This window comes from Rhamphochromis longiceps, linkage group LG6, assembly GCF_057381845.1.
Source record: "Rhamphochromis longiceps isolate RC_006_pf linkage group LG6, R_longiceps_female_GT1.1, whole genome shotgun sequence".
Taxonomy (NCBI): domain Eukaryota; kingdom Metazoa; phylum Chordata; class Actinopteri; order Cichliformes; family Cichlidae; genus Rhamphochromis; species Rhamphochromis longiceps.
Genome location: NC_140562.1, coordinates 19578405 through 19595076, shown reverse-complemented (window position 1 = coordinate 19595076; position 16672 = coordinate 19578405). Strand labels below are relative to the sequence as shown.

The 16672-nt window shown below is 41.2% G+C and overlaps 1 protein-coding gene across 1 annotated transcript; it reads right to left on the bottom strand.

The window, feature by feature from the left end:
- Window positions 1–323: 323 nt before the first annotated feature.
- Window positions 324–15937, bottom strand: sh3d19 (SH3 domain containing 19). Its single transcript, XM_085409604.1, has 21 exons — window positions 15720–15937; window positions 9828–9870; window positions 8042–8082; window positions 7791–7827; window positions 7424–7529; window positions 6976–7132; window positions 5855–6892; window positions 5164–5277; window positions 4878–4984; window positions 4698–4738; window positions 4398–4608; window positions 4237–4305; window positions 4003–4140; window positions 3832–3883; window positions 2722–2852; window positions 2572–2636; window positions 2262–2485; window positions 1442–1494; window positions 1102–1288; window positions 702–805; window positions 324–620 (listed from the first exon to the last, which is right to left on the bottom strand). The coding sequence occupies exons 1-21, from the start codon at window positions 15781–15783 to the stop codon at window positions 510–512; spliced, it is 3093 nt and encodes a 1030-aa protein (XP_085265730.1). The 5' UTR covers window positions 15784–15937; the 3' UTR covers window positions 324–509.
- Window positions 15938–16672: the final 735 nt, after the last annotated feature.

Genomic DNA, 16672 nt, shown 5'->3' with positions numbered 1-16672 from the left:
AATTAGCAGTGCATTAGGTCTTGTTTGTATAAAAGGTAACTGACCTGAATTCAATTTATTCTTCAGTGTAGAAGATGCCTGTGTTTCCAGTATCTGTGGTAAAACTCTTGCAGTATGCACAGGTCCTGTTAAATCACATTACTGAAGCTTACTAAAATTATAGCAGTAATATTCCCCCCCAAAATGGTGTGATTTAATTTCATCTCAGTAAAGAACACTTTGAAAGTGAAATTCATTTGTAATGGGAAGAAAATAAAACCACTAGATGGTGCTAGTGTACATCTGGTCAAATCAAAAATGCTTACCAAGAAACCAACATCGTCCACCATTTGTAATATTTTTATTGATTATTCAGTAAACATTTTTCAAGTGGACTTAAAGTTAGATTACTTGTAGGTAAAATACTGCATTCAACTTAAAGTCAGTTCAGGCTTCTGCTGCTGTGAACAAGTCACTGGAGCTTCAGGTCATCCAGCTGTGCTTTGCACCGAGCAAAAGTCCATGTGGCTTTAATCCAGTACTTGCACGTAGTTTTTAGGAACCAAGGCCCGTTTGCCCCTCAGGTCCCCTAAAAACCATTCATCATCTATGGACTCGAGATTGGTTACAATATCCCCAACCTGTAAAAGAAGAGGAAATGTGGTTTTACATGTAATGAGGAATTTATTGTTTACTCATGTAAGATGGAATCACATCAGTACCCGCAGGGAGAGCTCCTCATCACAGGTTGATGCGAAGCTGTACAGAGCCCTGGCTCTCCCGCCTCCAGCAGCTCCATTCTCCTGGTTATTAAACGGCTGCTGGCCTGTAAAGGGCAAGATTTGAAGGAACACTTGCAAATCAGATCTCATTGAGCATGATCCTATACTCTTGTTTCTTGAACTTTTAGAACAGTGTATTTAGTGGATGCATGTGATAAACAGTGAAGCTTTGGGGGCAAACATTGCTTCTCACTGTGTCATGCTACAGAGCAGCATGACATAAAAAGCGAGGTCTTTGTCCATCTTCTCACACCTGATTTTCTCTACCAAAAACGCACAGTATAAAAACACGGGCGTTTCAAAACGAAACTCTTCAGCTCAAATGTTAATGACATCACACCTGTGGTGCTTTCCGCATAATTCCTGGGGAAGAGGCCCTCCCTGCCGTTGAGCCTGCCACAGCTCCACTCAGCATCCATGTGCTTGGTGACGAGGATACAGTCGCCCTGTTGAAAGGACAGCTCTTCCTCTGTCCTCCCTGCATAATCATACAGAGCCACCACCCACTCCACGTCAGAGTGAGACGCCTACAAAAAAAAAAAAGAGCAAAATACACAAATGTTCAGTGCACCTGCGGAAAACTTAACTATAACAAAACTATTATATATTTTGCTCAAAACACAGGGTCAAATTGCATGACCAACATTGTCTGGATTTATTATCGTGCTTGTGTTGGTTACCTGAGCAGGTTTGCCAGCCTCAGGGTGCATGCTTGGAGAAGCGGCAGCCATCCCTGTGTGAACAAAATTAAATCAAGGAACAAACAGAAAATTCTGTGGCCACATTTTGTGACAGTCCTCAATAATGTATTGGTGTGCTATTAATAATTCAATATTGCTGCCATTGAGGAGACTGGTGTCAGCCTTTTTGTATTATTTCTTTTACTGAGCAGGAGTTTGCATTATTCATGTGAATGCTTTGCTTTAACTTTTCAACTTTTTTCCTCAATTTATAGTATTTAAAGCACAGGTGTCGAACTCCAGGCCTTGAGGGCCAGTGTCCTGCAGGTTTTAGATGCGTCCTTGATCCAACACAGCTGATTTAAATGGCTAAATTACCTCCTCAACATGTCTTGAAGTTCTCCAGAGGCCTGGTAATGAACTAATCATTTGATTCAGGTGTGTTGACCCAGGGTGAGATCTAAAACCTGCAGGACACCTGGCCCTCAAGGCCTGGAGTTCGACACCCCTGATTTAAAAAGTATTTGTAGGACAACAATGCACTACTCGTAACCTCTGATCTGTAATTCTAAACTCCTGTCTATGGCTGGGCTTTTGTAAACAATTACTTAATTAAAGTCAAACACAAGTGCAAATTCTTGACATGCCACAGAGAGTATGTACCAGCCAGCATGAAGTAAAGACGCTCATAAAAGCTCTTCAGTGAAAGATACAAAACGTCGGCATGTTGTAGTGTGGATATTCACACAGATAAATGTATGCATGTACAGTTTAAAAGTCAGCACATAGTGAGCGTCTGAGTGTCTTCAGAAAATCTTACCGGGCAGTGCGACCTTCTTACTGGGTTTCTGACTCGGGGGTGGAGGCAGATCTTCAATGACGTCTACAAAGTTAAGGGGGAAGATGCCAGTGTGGCCGCCGATCTGTCCCCGTGCCCAGTCCTGTCCCATATACTCCTTCAGCTGGATCACATCACCCTCAGAGAACGACAGCTCATCACTGTGCTCCCCTTCAAAGTCGAACCTCGCCATACACCTGGGACCACTTTAAGGGTATATTAAACATCCAGTTAGCCCATCATGCTGGTTTGTAAAGGCTGATCCAAACATTTTATGCTGCAAAGACAGTACCTGACTTTTGCGGGTGTTGGTGGCGGCTTTGGTTTCCTTTCTGGGAGGGGTTTTGGTGAATCCAACTAATCAAAAAGAAAACAAAAGTTAAAAGCATTTGCCTTGCTTTTTGATTGTCACTAAATAGGTGAAGAATGCACTGAAACCTACCAGGACTTTGACATGATTGATGGGAAAGAAACCAGTAGATCCCCTACAGGTGCCCCTGTACCACTCGCTGTCCACCTTCTCCACCATGGTCACAATATCTCCCGCTCTCAGACTCAGCTCTCCGGGGCCCTCTGAGGACCAAACACTTCACAATCAATCATTCAGTGCAAACAATCAAATACAACAAATACATCTACACTTACAGGCCACTTCATTAGGTACACCCGTTCAACTGTTTGTTAATGCTGATGGCTGATCAGCTGATCACATGGTGGTAACCCAGTGAATTTAAGTATATAGACATGGTCATGCTTAAGTTTAAAGCATGGCACACTGGCACACTTTGGGCCCCTTAGTGCCATCAAAGATATTTGATGGTTTCTTGAATGTGAATTAGTTCACTGTACTCAAATGACCTCCACCTGTGATATGTGGTATAGCAGGAGTTCTGCATCGTGGATGTGCAAATCTGCAGTTGTCTATCAGGAATGTTTCCGGCACCGTGTTGAATCTATGCCATGAATAATTAATACAGGCCAAACTGGTACTAGCAAGGTGTACCCAATAAAGTGGCCATCAGTGTCTATGATTCTTTTCATGCATTTTATCAGCAGGAGAGGTTGTTGTTTAGAGTGTTCACTGTAGCACGGACACAAAGAGGCCAGCAGAAATAAGAAACTATTTGTTATTTAGGGAGCATTAGAGGTAGATCTAGGCGTGGTTGTCAATTTTGGACTGACCTCCTTTCTATTGCATTTCTTTTCTGGAAAACAAGCTAGTCTTGGTCAAAGTTAACGCTAATTCTTACTAGTTAGCCCCCATTATCTTGTGCCATATAAACCATCACCTCCTGACTTCACCAGAAAGAATTGTCTCCAAAGATTAAAAGAAAAAAAAAATGCATATGCATTTCTAAATTTAGTGGGAGGCCCTTGGGTTAGCCCCCTGTCTACAGAGATTACACTATACTAACCTCCCTCCCCTCTTGACTGGAAACCTATAATTGTATTTGTCCTCTTAATTAAAATGCCACAACAAATCCAGACAAAGAACAGCCTGAAATGTCAAAAATATTCTATTAAACAGTTATTCAAGAAACCGATGCTTCACCTGGATCGAAGTCATGTACGACCTGCACCTTTAGCCCAGTTTGGTCAGAATCCTGCACAAAAAGGAACAAAGACTTTAAAGTATAACACATCAGGACAGACTGGTAACGACAGCATCAACGGATCAGGTGGCAAAAAACATTCACTGACTCATAATAAAAGGCTGAGTCACCTGTGGTGAAGATTCATCCGAGGAAAGGGGAGTTATAATCTTCATGCAGGACTTGTGGACTTTTCCTCTAGTTTGTCCAACTTGGCACTCCAATTCATTGTGATTAATTTCTCTGAGCAGCAGCAGCACTTCGTTTTTCTATTGAAAGGCCAACAGTACACAAAGGACTTAATGATGTGCTTAACAATGATGAGCTGCAGGCCACATATGTGCTGGTAAAACTAGTTTGGTCACCTGGAATGACAGCTCTCTTGAACTACTCCCTTTGTAGTCAAAGCTTGCAATCCCATGGGGAAGCTGCAACTAGTAGGAGAAAGAAAAAAAATAATATTATCAAGCCCTCACTAAGCCGTTGTAGAAACAAGCCTGGAGTTTTTATGCATGCAGTCTCTCACAGTGTATTTGTTGTAGAGGCGGTGGCCTGGGTTGGGCCTTGGGGGTAAGACGAGTTCTTTCCTGTGGGGCTTCTCTGGCTGGAGTTTAGGTGAAGCGTCCCATGACAGCGACTGAGAGCGACCTGTGGCTTTGAAGCTTTGGGGAGGCCTTCCTGGGGCTATTTTGGCAGCAGGTGGGCGAGGTGGGAGGCTTTTGTTCACACTTGGCTTCCTGAAGTGCAAAATTGTGCACAACTTGAGCGGGACATACTCAAAGTGTCCTACAGTTTGATATCTGATTGTTTTCCCCCCTGCACTTACCGAGGTGGCAGAGATGGCATTGGCATAGCACTGAAAGGCTCCTGGAAAAAGAATCAGGGCAAAAGATGTGAAGCACAACTAGCTGAAGCTCAACAGCAGGCAGCGGGTTTAGGAGGCAAGAGTTTCATCAGAAGATGCACTTTAATGAGGTTTAAGGCTTTCCTGTGATCCAAATCATACCTGGAGGGACAAGCTGGACTGCAGGCTTTTTTTGTGGTTCATTGAGTTGTTTAGTGAGCCCACGGGGTTCTGAATTGGAAGAGGAGGAGGATCATCCCAGGAGGAATCTGACATTAAAAAAAAGGCATACTGAGCAGCAGTGCTTCATGTGTACAGGATAAATAAAGTGAAGGTAGGTAAGAGTTCAGTGCGCAGTTACCACATGCTGCATACATGTCAGATAAACACATCAGTGTTTTGACATAAATCAAACATCAGTCAATCGCTTAAGGCTTACTGAACCTACCTGAACTGGTTTTGCTGGGGACCCTGATGGTGGTTGGTCGTTTCGGCAGGCTTGGCACGGTGACGGAGCCTCCATTGATGTTAGAGTTACGCGGCGGTTTAAATGGCATCGGATCTGAGCAATGAGACACCTCATGAGTGTACAGCTTTGCTTTTGTGTTGCACCAACCTAACTCAGGACCTCCGGTGTACATTAATGTCATAAAAGTCAAGCAGAACGTTGTTGTTATTTGCAATCGAGATGAGAAGAGCTTAAGGTTTACTTAAAGGGAGCATTTGGCATTGTAGGAAATAAGGCTGGGGGGGAAACTGTGCATTCGCATTTCTTAGCCATTCCTCCAGTCACTAGATAGTTTTGTGCAGCATCTCTGACCACGATGTAACCAAACAACCATTCATTAGGTTTCTTTAAATGTCAAATATCTGCCAGTGACACCAATCAAAGATTCTGCTCTCTTTTCTCAGCTTCTTATGGTTGTCACTTAAACACCAGTAAGATCTTTGCAGGCAAGATAACCTTCTTAACCACAATTTATAGGATTTCTTCTTACATTAATAAAGTCAAATAAAGGATTTTTATATGAAAGCAGATTGAAAAACCCAAAACAAAACAGTAGGTCGATTAACACAGAAACTGGAGATGAAAAACGTAAACACGTGCTTTTGGAGCAGTGCATTTTATTTGCACTTACTTATTGGAGTCTCCACATACTCTTTCTCTCTGACCACGGAGGCCGAGTTGTGGTTGTTTATATTCAGATTGGGTTTGAGTGGTTCCTTCACCGGAGGTATAGGTGGAAAAGGTGAATATTCAGGTGGAAAAGGTGAAGATTCTTCCTCATACACCTGACTGATTCTGGTCAGCGGAGAGCGTGATATTTGTGACATTGCCCCCTTGCTGTGTAAAGCCTCCAGTTCCTCCCTTATTGATAGACCTGCGGGTTTCTCAGGAGGCTGAGGTCTGGGGGCTGTCATAGCGTTTTTAAAGATGTTTGCCCCCGATATGTTTTGACTGTCATCGTCTATACTCGGGGTAAACGGAGGTTTGAGAGCTACAAAAGGTTTAGCAGCAACCGGAGGTCTAATGGATGGCTTCCTGGCAGGAAGCTGCGGTTTGCTAGATTCATTCCCATTTCCGTCCTCGCCGGTAGCCTGGCTCTCAAAGGCCTGGATCGTGGCCCGGATGCTACGTTGATTGTTGCTGCCGCTCATCTCGTCAGGAGCATCTTCACTTTGCGAGGATTCGTCGGCTTGATCAGTGATGCCACCGCCCTGCTCGCACTCGTTATCTGCACCGAAAACCTCCAACAACTCCTTTAAATACTTATTTGAGTGGAACTCCTGGTTATCAGATTGAATATCCCCAAAACTTTCACAGATTTCAACCAAAGTCTGAACTTTAGCCTCCTCTTCGGGTGCTTGCTTAAGGGATTTCGTGCGAGGGCGTGGAACGGGACGTTGGCTGCGATTGGAGTTTGAAGGTGAAAGAGTGGCGTCACCAGGTTCAGGGGCAACAGAAGGATGGTTTACGGGAATGTTCCAGTGGACAGTTACAGATCGGACGCACGTGTGCGTGGAGTCTTGCTGTCGAAGTTGCTTTCCATCAGAGCCAGGATCACTTTGGTCCTCAGCGTTTGTGAGCGCTGCAGTATTTGTCACAACCTTCTCTGCTGCTTTTCTGTCTGCTTGTTTCGGCAGCAAGGGCCTGGGTGGCTTTTGTGGCTTTGTGCCTGGAAACATGAAGAACCACGGTGTTTAGAGTCAAACCTGCTATGAATGCTCAGCAGACAGTAACGATCCTTTTATGCCTCACCAGCAGGTCTTTTCTCCGCTAACGGTGGAGTGTCACCACGCTGTGTGACGGCAGCGGTAGGGTCAGCCTGTGTGGCGCTTGTGGCTGTGCAGCTGCTCCGGCGGGGGGCTGGAGTGGGCTTTACAGTGTGTTCCTCCCCAGTCTTCTCTTTGATCACCTGGTCATTGGATGGTGGGAGTAGAGTCATTAAAAGAGAGATTTTCCCACATTTTCTCAGTTGCTATGACATTTCTGTGTCGTGTATCTAGAATAATAGAATTATTGAACTTTCTACTATTGTTATTATGACTCTTTTCATTAGGCATGCTTTCATAGGTTGATCCAGGCATGTTTGGACCCAACATTTGAACCTTTCAGTCAAAGCATTTGAGTCTGCGTGCCTGTGTTGTTGTTTGTTTGTTTTTTTAAATAGGTAACACTGAGACACTGTGGCTCAGGTCAAACCTACCTGGGACACAGAGCCTGGCTGAGGAGGAGGGGAAACCACCGAGGATCCTGTGAACCAGGTGTTACTTGTCAGAGGCTCTGCTGCTACAAAAGTGATCTGTGGTCGCCTGGAAGACAAATCGCCATAGCACCATGAGGACCCCCCCTCCATGAAACCACCCCCCCGACAAAAACACATCTACACACCCACTTCTCATTTATCTTTAATGCAGTTTATTTACTGATGATTACTTTTTAGATTCGTTAGCAAAAGCACAGTTCTCTGAACCACATGGCACAAATCAGATATTTGGTTTCATTAAGCTTTTAAGAAGCAAACAATACAGGCGAGATGTAAAGAGTAGGAGGATGGGAACATTTTACTGTACCTCCTGTCTCTGTTGTTGCTCTGAGAGTTTGTTCTCGCTAAAGGAAGAAAGAAAAAAAAAGTAACATGAACTTTGTCACCATTGCACTGTAAGATGTCTGTTCAAGTTAATCATACTACAGATATATTTCTCTCTTAAAAAAAAAAAAAAAAGCCTGCTGACTCATTACACTTCCACATGAAAAACGTGTGAAGAAACACACCGTAAAAGGCTCTAAACGCTTCTCAGAAGGCCGGTTTAGGCAAACTTACTTCGTTTGATAGCAGCTCGTATTGAGGAGAGAGGTCCTGGACTGAAAAGAGCAGAACAAGAGTCTTGTTTATCATCAACAGCAGGGTCATACTTTTGCAGTGACACCATGGTTAAACAGAAATCTCGTCACTCTTCATTTTAACAATCCTTGCAGTGTAACTCCATGCAGCTCCTCCTTATTGTTGATGATCCAAAAATAGATTGACAATAAGGCAGAGATGAATTGCTTAAATATTTTATAGATGTAAATGATAAAAATGTAAGCCGGCAGATGGCAGACTATATTGGATTATTATGGTTAAGGGAAGAGTAAGGTGGTTTACATCAGGTAAAAAGACAAAAATATTTTATACAAGCAGAAAAAAAAATGTGCTGAAATACATTGAAATAAGTTCTTAGAAATTTCTTAGAGTCCAGAGTTAATTATGCAATTCACATTTCTTAGACTGGGCTGTCTGAAACGAGTCGTTTCATTTCCTTACTTCTGATTGGCTACCTCTCTCAAACGGACGGTTTAAGCAGCAGGTGGGCAGCAATTCTGCTTAAATACAGACTTATTTGCCTCAGACAGCAGCATTAAATGACATCATAGAGATCCAACAGTAGGAAAAAAAACACTGCTGGATGCAAGTGCTACTTCTCAGCCTCCAATAGACAGTACACACCATGGTATCAAAGTCAATGTCGCCTTGAGTTATTAGATTCAAAAGGTATTCGGAATACTTGACCTCTGACCTTGAGGTCAAGGCCACTGGGATTCAAACTTGTCGGTTTTCAGTAGATGAAAATCCAAGGTGACTTCCTTCTTGAGTTATCGCATTCACAAGATTTTCAGAAAACTTGACCTCTGACTTTGACATTGTGATCAAAGTCACTGGGATTCAAAATTGTCCACTTATGATATCCTGCTGGTATCTTACTCCATCAGTATTTTACAGCTGAGGGGTAAAAACTGTCTGAATCCAAATGTTCAGCACAGGTTGAAGCTTTTAAAAACACTGACCACATTTATGAAACTTTATATGCTTAAAAAAAATGCATCCACTTTTACAACCACACACAAATAAAAGGCAAAGAATAATAAGTTTCCGCCTTATAGGACAAGAGTAGTATCCCAACAAACACCGTTCATTAATCTGTTTGAACACATCGGGCTAACAAAACCAGGAATCCCAATAAACAGGACAATTTCCTCTTTTGTAACTCTTTTACAAAATACAGGAGGCGAATGTATTGACATCTTCCGTTTGTTTCACTTTCAAACATTCTTTCCTTTTGATCGCAGCACTCTTTGTGCTGGTTGAAAACTATAGAGGTTGAACTAACGTGACAGGGAATTTTCCCTGCTCGTTAAGACCCGAGTCCTGGATCTAAACTATCTGACAAAAGCCCAACAATCCTCCTTTCCTTGTGCTGGGCGGTTAATTTAATTGACTGCTTGAGTTGGAACCACATGGACTTAATAGGTCACAAACAAATCCACGATGCATGAAAGCTTTAAATAACTGGACAGATTTTCAGCTCTACACACATTTGTCTTCTTAACATGTGTAAACACCAAGTGAAAAAAGCAGCACGGTGTCTACTCGTCATTGTGTTGACCTCCTGTCTGTCAGCGAGGATAGATCACCGCATTGTTTGGTCCATTCACAACCTCACCATCAGCATATCTGGCTGTTAAAGGGGACAGAGCCCTGCTTCCAGCTACAGCTGAAGTTTGGTGAAACTGAACAGCTGTAGCTGGATCGAACATACAAAACTTCAGCTCGGCATGAAATCAAATACCTGGAATGCAAATGTTCTTGGTTCTTGGTTCTTTCAGCACCATCTGCAGAGGAAAACAGAGAGAAACAGGTTTTATAAGTGACAATGAATGACGTATGAGAAAAGTTAGATGTATCATGATTGATCATTTTTAGTGCAGTGACTGAGATACTACAGGTCAAGTAACCAGAAGCAATGGCTGCTTTCACTGAATCCAGAAACAAGCTATGTTAACATGACCTTCTGATCGATCATGTGCAATTAACTTAAATCTTTCTGAAAAAACTTGTTATAATGATTGTTATGAAATTTCAACCTTATACGTCAAAATTTTTTTTCAAGAGATATATTTTTGAAAAATGGTCCATTGGCTCACTACCAGCATGAGTCAGTGTTTGGACATGAATATTTCAAACATTATTAAAGATAAAAGCCTGAGAATTTCACTGGCCTTTCTTATCATCAAAAGGAATCAGGATCTAAAATTTAGTACAGATACATCAAAAAATGTCTTAGTATTGGTCAGTTAAAATATTAAAAACAAAAACAAATAAATGAAGCGGTTGTGTAAAGTCACATTTGAGCGCTTACTTAGAAAAAAGCTTCACAAATCAAAAGACAACCAGTGATAATTTCTGAATGGTACAAAGTTGAATTTTACAATGATGCAATTAAACCTGTAGAATACTTTAAGTTCAATACTTAGTCACAACTATGATATAAATGTTATTATCAGATAGTCCTTTGGGTAGAGTAGGTCTTGAAAATGAAAAAATATGCATATAATCAACAAAATTAGTTTCTCATTTATAATTAGAGTACCATCTGGAAACGATCTACTGATATTTTTGTGGTACAACTTGTTATACTTGCTCAATCTAACTTGAAGTTTGAATGAAAATGGCACTTTCTTCGTTTTTGTAACCAGAAATTTGACATTGAAAAGTATTCTGCACATTTTATTTTGTATTATTGCAAAATACAACTATATTCATTCAGAAATCTTTTATAATATCAGTTTAAAAACAAACAAACAGAAAAAAAAACAACCCAAACTTTTACTGTGAGTTCAAATACAAGACATCACAGGACTGCTTGATTATTTTTCTTCAAATTTTAACTAGTCAATAATTGGACATTTTTAGACGTTGCTCTCCCAAGTTACAGATCCTTATTGACTCTGATGGCAAGGAAGGTCAGAGAAAATCTCATCTTTAATAGCCTTTCAGTCATCCATATGTAAACATTGAAGTTTGGGGAAAAAAAGTATTTGATAGATAAAATTTCACAGCAACGATTAAATAAAAATAAAATCTGTAAGCGAATCAGAGACGGTTGAGCCGTAGGTGCAGGTTCATTTGAGATAGAATGATCTTTCTAAAACATGAGCTGGTCCTACTGGTAAAGCAACTTACTGAGGATCAGAATGAGGATAAAAATGCACAAAAGAAGCAGCAGGTGAAGATGGGAGTTTTTAAAAAGGCAACTAAATATGACATCACGGTCCACGCCAAAGGTCTGAGCCATTGTTTTATAAGACACAAACCCCAGACTCTCCCACTGCTTCCAGACAGTGCTGTGTGAACTAGAAATACAAGAACTGAAACCATACCAGCAGGGTGGACAGAAACATGTTGATGAACCAGTTTGGCTAAAATGAACTGGTTTCCTTCAGGAAGCACCATAAACATACGTATAGTTATTTCCTGGACTAATGTGGTCCATGACCTGATCTCTAGGTTTTTACAAACCTAAAGCAGATTTCCAGCATTTATCAGCACAAGCTAAAGAGTAAATTCAGTCATTTAAACTAAAGTCATTTGTCCTTGAAGTTTAATGAAAGCAAGCAGGCAGAGACAGAGGAGGCATTGTTTTTAATGCCTCAAACCTGACGCCCTGACCTAGTTGTTCATGACACGCACCTGTCACACCTGTTACTTGTTATCTGTTTAAGCTATAGTGCTGCTTCTTCAATTTACGCAGCATGTGAGAACACAGCTTCTGTACTTTCACTTGATGACACAGACATTTTTAAGTGGCTACATGATGACACTTTTACACTTAATAAAATGTCAACACTTCATAACAGAAGTCACATAAGTGACACAAAAGCACACCTGCCTGGTCATCTGTATCACTAGAAGTGACACCATGTGCTGACAGCCTTACCTGAGAGAAATTAAAGGAAAAGACATGAAGCGTTCAGCATCCAAAAGGTTATTTCCAATCAATATTTTCTCTCCTGGTCCACCGAGCGTCCCTCTGAACGTGCCAGTGAAGCTGAAGCAAGCAGTCGCACACCCACAGGCAAGAGCAAAAAAAAGAGGGACGGCCGATAATGTCTCAGTGTTTACTCGGCCAATCTGATGAAGTGGAATGTGGTCAATCAGGAAGTGGAGGTTTTCAGTGTAACACTGCACCATATTAATCTTTTACTTGTGAAGTCACAGAAATGTTCACGCGACTCTGTCATCCATACTGTAGGTGACGCGGGTCTACAGCCGTTAAATAATGAACTTCAGCAGCTTTGAATTTACATTTACTCTCTCACCAGGTCAGCATTTATTTCAGGCTTAAACAGTTAACTGTTATATTTCCAGTGCAATATAGAACCTGGCTCTTGAGTATTTGCTTAAAATGTTGAATTAACTAAAGGATTTTAAAAAGAAAATTAAAAATATGATGATAAATGGAAGATCTATTTTTAAAAAAAACAACGATTTCTCAGAGCACCTGAAGAGCACTCATTCAAAGCACTTCAAATATGAGTCCTTGAGTAAATCCAAGTAAGCTAAATGGACTGGTACTTATATATTGCACCTTTCTACTCAGGTGAGCACTCAAAGCACTTTCTACTACTAATCTCATTCATCCAGTCATACGCACACTCATTCAGCACTTTTATCTATGCCTAAGTACTTTCTAGCGTTCACACCCTCACACAGATTTATCATGTGGCAACTCAGGGCAGCTGGAGGAGTCAGGATGAGTTCACTGATCTTCTGATTGATAGACCTGCTGGTCTACTAGCTGAGCAACCAAAAACCCATAGCTCTAATATGAAGATAAAGTAACCAGCAGTGCTGTGTGATACTGCACGATTTGGCATTGATCTGATATCAAGTCAATGCAGGGCCCGTATTGCCAATACTGATATGAAAATTTCTTTATATATTTTAAAACTGGGCTTTTCTGGAGACCTGGAATGTAAATGTGCCTTTTCTCTAGAGCACAGTCAGCTTCTGCTGTTTAAATCTCTTATAGGCTATAAATAAAATAGACATGACAGTCAAAACTAAAAGATTCAGATATTTTCTGAGTTTGCAGGTTTGAGATGTGTTTTTTCATTTTTTCATTTTTTTAAATACAAATCGTTGGGCTTTGTTTCTATCTTAGAGGATAGAAACAAAGTATCTGGTTACACTTTAAGTAATCATGTAAGCCAGCTGTTTGTGTTCACAGATTCAGGCTTATAGGAATGCAAACGGTACATGTTTTCAAGTTCTTTGAAAGAAAAAGTGAGTTTGAAATATCTGAAAGGTACCAAAGTGAATCCATTTCTCTGTCTGTTGGTGTGAAAAAGAAAGTGATGCAGGCTGATACATTTCGCATGGTTTAAAGTATAAACTCTAAAGCTGAATGCACTTCTAAATGTACTGAATGTAGTTCTGGTTTAATGGATGTCAAAAACCTCCCTATTAGTCATAATTGGCCTCTGCACCAATAACAGCACTGCGGTTTTGTCTTGGTTAAGCTCACCTGTGCGTGAGACGTTAGGCATGAATACCTCACACACACAGAGGTGTGACAAATTAACTGAAACTCTTAACTGATCATGCCTCCCCGTCGCACAGAGATGGACTGATTGTCAAACAACGTGAATCATATGAGTCGCCAGATCTCAGTCCAACAGAATGGCTGTGGGAAGTTTGAGACAGACAGAGCTCTCCGCTATCATGTTCAAAACTTCAAATAAGGGAATGAATGAATTAGGTTTCATCCCTCTAGTAGAACTGCAGTGATATAGGGAATCAACAAGGCATAAATGAGATTTTTCCAGAGTCCTGTGGAGGTTTTGCAAAGTGAACACTGATTTTTGATCCCACCATAACCAGCAGCAAATGCCAGAAACGACAGATTATATCAGCTGGTGAAGGCACACTAGTTTGAATAAGCTTCAGGCAATCTTGTACCATACTTAAACATCATGAAGGTGACTTCAGGCCAAGAACTACCTCATTGTGGTAGGTGAAGAGAACAACAGCAATTAAGCTTATAAAGAGATAACATTTATTTTAAGCAGAATTGGGTTCAGCTTATTCTAAATCAGTCCCTATTTCCCGTGTGGCACCCTGGGAAAATGGATTGACCACACATGCATCAGATGGCTGTTAAGGTATATTGATAAGGGCCAAAGTGGAAGAATAACCAACACACTGACCAATGAAGCAACAGGATCATCCCAAATAGAGAAACTGAAACATGTGTTGCACCTGTGTGTAACAATAGAGGCTTTCTTTAAGAGAATTATTTACCATTAGAGATTCACTGACATCAGAAAGCAGCTAAAGTCAGCAGGAAAGGTTTCCCCTTCACAGCCATACTCTCCCTCGAACACATGCTGACGTTACTCAGCACAAGTGGCAGCAGTCACAGAGCAGCTGGTGAAACGAGCACCAAATGGAGAACAATCTGCCTTCAAGTGTCACGCTTCACCAGCATGAGTTAAGAGAGCAGTCAGTTCGATAAGCAAATTTGCTCCCTATCCTGTACAGGTCATCAAGAACATGCTGAAGCACCTTTGGGAGGGAAAAGATTCTAAAGTGTGACTAAGGTCAAAATCCAGGAAGTGCTGCTGCTAACTGTTGAAAACACATTTGCCTTCACTCTAAAAACAAGAGAGCTTAAAGCTGCCAAATGACGATGTCACGAGTGAATAACACAATGTCAGCAGCAGTGTCCGGGAAGATTAGATGGTGTCGATGCAAATGAGTGATTCACAGTGCAAACTTCCCGAAGTAGTATCTGAAGTGGGTCAGACGATTTTCTGTTATTATCACAAGTTCTGTCAATTACATACCACAACGTGTTCATCACACAGCAGCCTGCCTGTTCAGACACTGACAGGAATTTCCATGCAAACAGCTGGTGGAGTCAGGTTGTGGTATGAGAGGGTCTGACACTGCTGGGTTTGACATGGGGTGGGGTTGCTTGCTAGAAAAAACAAAGATTACTTGGGGTAAAACTATCTTGGTACTTAACTGTTGTGGGCAAGCCGGGGCTAAAATGAAGAGCAGCAAATTATGAGTACAGAAGCGGGTGGGAATTTTCTATAATCACAAACTGGATGATTAAAATCCACAGCGCTGTGTGATTATAAGAAACGGAGAAACTGATGTAAATGGCACTTCAGTCAGAGCGTTATTAAATAAAGTAATGGTTTGCTTCCACGCAGAAAATCAGAGCATTACAACAGCCTGCTGCTTTATACTGTGTTCAGATTTCTGAAGCAACATCAAAACATAGTTATTAAAAATCCTTCTGCATTTGCCCAAATTAACCCTAACACCGGTCTCTCAATCCTGCCAGATGGCAAGATCCTGCAGGTCCAAGAGAGGTTTGCACACCTTTTATACATTTCTAGGATTTCTAGGGATCATTCCTCTCTCTCAGTTTCTGTGTTTATATTAGAATAAAACGCTGACTCCTGAATTGTGAGCTTTAAGCAACAGGTTTTATGAATGGAGCATCGTCCCCCGCTTAGCAATGAAGATTTTTCACATTATTTGCTGTTCACATTGCGTTTCTACATGATTTCGTCAATGTTGCAAGTGTTCACACTTGAACCAAGATTCAGCTTTTTCCTAAAAAACGCGCTCTGCAGATAAATCAAAGCCTGATACACCACCATACCCGATGCCTGGCTTGTGCGCTCCCCTTCGTTCTCCTCCTCCTCCTCACGCCTGGATTCTGCCATATTGGTATGAAACGATGTGGAAATTTAAAAAACAGATAAAAAAAAAAAGAAAAAAAAAGTTAGATCTTGTGAGCAGCTGGCCACTCAGTCATCTGTGAGCATAACACGACGACGCAGTCGGATGTTGTCCTGTCCACTAGAAGTTTCACCGAGTCCTGCCCCGCTGTGGACAGACAGAGGTGACGACATCCAGTGACCGGACCCCCCGGCAGGAGTCGTTACTGTCGATGTTTGTACGCGGCTTTTTTTTTTAAACATTATTATTTTATGTCTAATATCTACGTTTATATTGATAAATACCGAGCCGTCAACAGTAATCTTTAGCTTTTATTCTGACTTCATATCACTAATGATAGATACGTGTCGCATTTACGGGTCAACAAGTCAACAATATGATCAATTAGAAAAAGAAAAAAGAGGAAAAAAAGAAAAAGAAAAAACCCTGAAAAAACAAACAAACAAAACTTCAGATGATAAAATAGATACCACCACAACAACTTCATCCAAGGCTCTTGTTGATGGATCCCTCCTCCTTGGATATTTTGTATTGCTGAGACAGATTTTTATTTTTTCGTTTCAAATTTGTATAAATCTTTATTTAGAAAATGTCACCGTCAACCAATGAGATTGATGTAAGCTGAAAGTTCCGGGTGTGTCGATAGTCACATGTATCCCGATCCATTTCACATTCAACATTAATCTTCACCATTAACCACCCTGTATTAATTTACACAGCTTTAATATTCATACGAACCTCCAGTAAGTCAGAACTACACCTACGACCTGCTGCTATAATAACTCTTGACGGTCGTTGACACGTTTCCTTTGAAAGGCTACTCTGGGGAGATGTAATTCATCTGTCTTGCCACCAGATGCCGCTACAGGCTTG